This window comes from Phacochoerus africanus, chromosome 8 (assembly GCF_016906955.1).
Source record: "Phacochoerus africanus isolate WHEZ1 chromosome 8, ROS_Pafr_v1, whole genome shotgun sequence".
Lineage (NCBI taxonomy): Eukaryota > Metazoa > Chordata > Mammalia > Artiodactyla > Suidae > Phacochoerus > Phacochoerus africanus.
Window position 1 is genome coordinate 59,913,332 of NC_062551.1, and position 6,000 is coordinate 59,919,331.

General features: G+C 38.1%; 1 protein-coding gene across 3 annotated transcripts in view; it reads right to left on the reverse strand.

Annotated features, from left to right (window-relative positions):
• The window catches only part of NLRP11 (NLR family pyrin domain containing 11), a 45,141-nt gene extending 41,090 nt beyond the window's left edge, over positions 1 to 4,051 (reverse strand). For all 3 annotated transcript variants that reach the window (XM_047792435.1, XM_047792433.1, XM_047792432.1), the window contains exon 1: positions 3,775 to 4,051. In XM_047792435.1, coding sequence (XP_047648391.1) covers positions 3,775 to 4,051 — 277 coding nt within the window. The remainder of the gene's footprint in view (positions 1 to 3,774) is intronic.
• Between the last annotated feature and the right edge of the window lie 1,949 nt (positions 4,052 to 6,000).

Genomic DNA, 6,000 nt, shown 5'->3' on the forward strand with positions numbered 1-6,000 from the left:
AAGACATACAGATGGCCAGAAAACATTAAAAAATGCTCAACCTCACTAATTATTAGAGAAACATAAATCAAAAGAACAATGAAGTACCACCTCACACCAGTCAGAATGGCCATCACCAAAAAGTCTACACACAATAGATGCTGGAGAGAGTGCATAGAAAAGGGAACCCTCCTATAACGTTTGTGGGAAGGTAAATGGGTGCCATCACTATGGAAGACAGTACTGAGTTTCTTTTAAAAGCTAAATATAGAAAATACCATATAATCCATCAATCACAATCCTGGGTATTTATCTGGAGAAAACTCAACTTGAACAGATACACACAATGTAAATTGTGAATTGTATTGTAAATTGCCAATTTACAACAGCCAAAACATGGAAGCAGCCTAAATGTGCATCAGTAGACGAATGAAGAAGATATGGTGCATGTACACAATGGAATATTCCTCTTCCATAAAAAAAGAATGAAGTAATGCCATTTGCAGCAGCATGGATGGAATTAGCAATTCTCACTCAGTCAGTCAGACAGAGACAAATATCGTGACATCGGTTATATGTAGAATCTTTAAAAATGCTACAAATGAACTTATTTACAAAACAGAAATAGACTCACAGATATAGAAAATGAATTTGTGGCTACCAAAAGGGAAATAGGAGAGAGATAAATTTGGAATTGGGGTTTAGCAGATACAGACTACTCTATATAAAATAGATCAACAAGTTCCTACTGCAGAGCACAGGGAACTATACTGAGTATCTTCTAATAACCTATAATGAAAAAGAATCAGAAAAAAGAATAGGTATATAAATTTATAACTGAATCATTTTGCTGTACACCAGAAACATTGTAAATCAACTATACTCCAGTTAAAAAGTAAAAATTTCTTAAATTAAAACGAAATCTTCAAGTGGGTAGATCTTATGTAAAATATTCTCACCACAAAAACAAAAAGAGAGGCTCAAGGAAGCTTTTTGAGGTAATGTTAACTTTGTCACGGTGATGATTTCACAGGTCCAAACTCATCAGATTGCATACATTAAATACGTGCAGACTTTTGTGCATCAAGTACATCTTAATAAAGTTGTTTTTGGAAATAAGTCTCCCAAAGTTAACTCTTTATTACACATGATTAGAGTTTGAAGGCTGATTTTAAATGACTCAAATGTCTATGCCCTTAACCAAGGGGGTTTCCAAGGATGGGTGAGCAATGATATCCTCATGTTTTGTTCATATTCCTACTACTGTCCCTATATGAGAAGGAACTGCTACACAGTGTCATTTTGAGTCACTGAGTTGTCACCATCCTACAGCAGTGGGCTTGTGACATCACCCATAAGGTAATGGAGTGTGCTGACCTGAACGAACTGCAAAGGTCAGCAATGGACTCTTCCCATGAGAACATCAGCAATTAGATGTTAGAGAGCGGGGTGGATATGGTTCTCCTGACTCACTCAGGCAAAAGCCAGATCCTCTAACAGAACCCACTATTTGAAGCATTTTACATATTAGAATTTCACTCTTTCCATTAAAATTATTCTCCTAAATATATTGAGTTCATTGTAAAAACTTTGAAGGGGATACCTATGAAAACTGCCAGCTTGTTCCCTCCTGGAAGGGAGACACAAAATGTGGAAGATTTAAGGTATTTTTAACCTTGTTTGTAAAGGTTTATAAAGTTTGGTAGATAAAAATCAGCTCAAAAATGAAGTGTATAGTATGACTATTTGGGTACATCTGCACCTGCCTACCTGCTTAGAAAGTTCCTGAAGGATATTGCTATTATGGATGACTGAATGTAGATCAGGATGGAATAATTTCAGGTGAATTTTTATTTTATTGTTACCCTGTTTATATTCTTTGCTGTTTATTAGTTATATTTATTTTTTTGTGAAAAACAAGACAGATAAAGATAACAAACCAGTAGCTGCCAGAGGGTGAGGACCTGGGGGAGACAAAGAAAACAGATCAAATAGATTAAGAAGTTCAAACTGCAGCTGTAAGTCAGAGAGAGATAATGTACACTTAAGAAACTACCATCAGTAACAGTGTAACCATATCTTGTATGGTGACAAATAGTAACCGGATTTACTGTGATGATTTTTCATAACACATAAAACTACTGAATCACTATGTCATACACTTGAAACTAATATAAAACATGTTAATTATAACTCAAAAAAGAAATGTTCAGCTTTCGAATAAGTAAGATGTACGAGCCTAGTTTCTCTATTGCTTACCAGGTCCTACTACATAGCCTCCCACCAAGTACCCTCGCATTTAGTGCCAGAGGGTTAAAGCCAGTAGCGCAAAATCAACGCCTGTCCCATATGACCGTTTTGTTTGAGTTACAAGGCATGTTCTTTTCATTTGCAGTATTTGTCAACAGGTAAGTGTTGAAAGGTAAAAATATTCCATATCCCCAAACTCTCTTCTCACATCAAAATATGTGGAAACATGGGGACCTCGTTATTAAAAGTAGAAGTTTAGTGGTGCATACCCAATAATCAATTTTTGGTTAGGATTGGAGGGATGACTGAGAGTTTGGGATAGGCAAATGCGCACTCAAGTATTTGGAGTGATTGGTCAATGAGGACCTGCTGTGTAGCACAGAGACCTCTACCCAATATTCTGTGATAATCTATGTGAGAAAAGAATCTGAAAGCAAACAGATGTGTGTGCATGTACAACTGAATTGCTTTGTTGTCTAGCAGAAATTATCACACTATAAATCAACTATGCTTCAATACAATTTTTTAATGAAAAAAAAAAAAAAACATGAGTTGTAACTACCTGAAAGGAACAAGAGCTGAGGGATTAGTATTGAACTTGAACACGTGTTTTGTCTACAACTGGGAACTACTTTGAATATTTCTATTCCCTAACTCAATGGTCCTGCTACGTTTTTGAGTCTTTCTAGACAGAGAGAAAATATGTAAGGGCTGGGAAAGATATTAGAAAAGATCCCAGCATTTAGAGTTGGCTACGTTTTGGCATAGAATCTTTTCTCTGCTACCTCGGAGACTTTGGACTAGATTGACAATCTTGGTCATCTCTCTTAACCTCTCCAACACTCCATTTCTTTCCATTGAAATAACTGCAAATATTTCAGAGATGTGCAGTAAGGACTTAATGAGCCAATAAACATGATGTGCTTAGCAGAATACCTCGTATGTTAAGTTCTCCATAATCTTTGCACACAGGTCTACAGATTTCTTTGGCCAGATCTTAACAAGTCTATGGCAAAGCTTCATGTGTGGTATCAACACTAGCTTGAGCCCTTTCTTTGGGTGAGTCTACTCCTTTGGCTGGCTACTTTCCTAAGAGCTAGGAGGATGGAAGAAAATAGGGTAAAATCAGAAAGTCACTGGAGTTCCCATCATGGCTCAGTGGTTAACGAATCCGACTAGGAACCATGAGGTTGTGGGTTCGATCCCTGGCCTTGCTCAGTGGGTTAAGGATCTGGTGTTGCCGTGAGCTGTGGTGTAGGTTACAGATGCGGCTTGACTCCCGTGTTGCTGTAGCTCTGGTGTAAGCTGGCGGCTACAGCTCTGATTCGACCCCTAGCCTGGGAACCTTCATATGCCACAGGAGTGGCCCTAGAAATGGCAAAAAGAGGAAAAAAAATTAAAAAAAGAAAGTCACAAGGCAGGACAAGACCCACATCTAATCTATCACTGGCCTTCTTATGACTTCCAGATCAGAAGACTGGCTATATTTGTTCATAAAAACAATCAGGCTTCCTAAAAACTTCCCCATCCCTATCCACTACTCACGTTTTCGTCTAGCTTTGATCTTCTCACAGAGATCTGCACGACGGATCTTTTGAAAAATGCTCAACATCATATTCCAGACATGCTGTGCCTCGTAAAAGGTTGTCAACAGGTTAACCAGATCTGGTTTGGCTGTCCTTAGATCAAACCCTGGGATCTCTGGCAGTCCAATCTCCAGACACTCTTGTTTAAGGTGGTTCTTCAAACTCATAAATTCCTTTTTATTAAGCTTCTCTAGATACCAAAGCAAGTCAAAGTCAGGAGAATCTGTTTCTGTCATCTTGCATCTCCAGAAGGTTCAGTCTTAGAAAAAAGCTCCAGGACCAAGGAATTATGGGATCTAGAAAATAAAGATGGCATCAGAGAATACAACTACACAGTAGCAGCAATTCATTTGAAGTTCACATAGCAGAAAATTCCTTGTGGTCTGATAGGAGCTTCTTGGATAACAGCCTGAACTATTCCTCATTGTCCAGGAAAATGACCTTGACAACTAACCTCGATACTCTTCTGGGCTGAGATAAATGTGGAATATTAGTTGTGTTAAAAAGCAACATTCTTGCAGTAAAAATTACCCCTAGATACCAAACAGCCTTTAGACTTTGAGAATTGCCTGTCATATAAAGCCTTTCGGGGCGGGGGGTGGGGGGGGGAGGCAGACATCAGTTCTTTGGTAATGGAGTGTCATCTTTAATATCCCATGGAAAAAAGGCAACTTATATGTGTGTCTGATGTACACACATCTCCGTGTGCAGCTACAATTGGGCACATGATAACCGCAATGCCATGAATGTGCATTGAAATGAAAGTGTATCATTAGTGATGCTGAGATAATCGCCTACTTAGATATGAAGGAAACCCCAACCCTTCCACCACTCCACATGCCAACTCCAGGAAAATAAAATCATTGCATTTTTAAAGGAAATATGAAAGGAACTTAATAAAAAAACATAGAAATTTATCATCCTATGCATGATTTTGAAGGAAAAAAATTTACACCTAAAAGCACTAATTGAATACCACAAAAAACAAGGTTTAAAAAAATAGCCTTCACTCAGGAGTTCTATTAATAAGCATTGAGAAAATACCCAACAGTTAGGTATATGAGTGAGAAATAGTGACAGGAAGTTATAAATGGCTGAAATATTTATGTTCAGATCAGTTCACATTTTGGTTCAAAGAAAAACAAATTCAAGTCATCCATTAAAACTCTGTACCATACTGTTACTGCCTGTTTAGGGCAGGAACCTGAAAAAGAATGGATATGTATGTAGATGTATGGCTAATTCACTTTGCTGTACACTTGAAACTGATAAAGCATTGTAAGTCACCTACACCTCAATGAATTTTTTTTTTTTAAATCATTGCAGTGTGGCCAGGTGGGTGTACAGAACGGCAGTGGAGCACTGGGAACCAGGTCTAGTCACTTATGACAGAGCATAAAAATGTGAGAAAGAAGAACATATACATGTATGGAGTTCCCGTCGTGGCTCAGTGGTTAGCGAATCCGACTAGGAACCATGAGGTTGCGGGTTCGATCCCTGGCCTTGCTCAGTGGGTCAAGGATCTGGCATTGCTGTGAGCTGTGGTGTAGGTTGCAGACACAGCTTGGATCCCATGTTGCTGTGGCTCTGGCGTAGGCTGGTGGCTGCAGCTCCGACTGGACCCCTAGCCTGGGAACCTCCATATGCCGCAGGAGCGGCCCTAGAAAATGGCAAAAAGACAAAAAAAAAGAGAGAGAGAATGTGTACATGTATGTGTAACTGGGTCACCATGCTGTACAGTAGAAAAAAATGTATTGGGGAAATAATAAAAAAATTTTTAAAAAGCTTTTAATACAGTCTCAGATTTTTCCCTCTTAAACACCTATGAAGCAGAACCACTAGGTGTAGAGCTTATGTAATAGGGTATTATTTCAATTGTCCTAATGAATCAGAAACTGAAGACTGACAAAGCATGATCAAATATTTCTAGCATGTCAGTGTTGTGTATTATAAACCAAATTAAAGTCACGCTTTCCAAGAGCCCTTAACAATATAGCGCTCACACTACTACATTTAGGGAAATATAAGTTATGTGAAAGATTGTATCTTCATTTTATTTTTTTATTTTTTGTAATTTTTAATAGTAATTTCCCCAATATGGTTTTTTTCCTGCTGTACAGCATGGTGACCCAGTTACACATACATGTATACATTCTTTTTTCTCACATTATCATGCTCCATCATA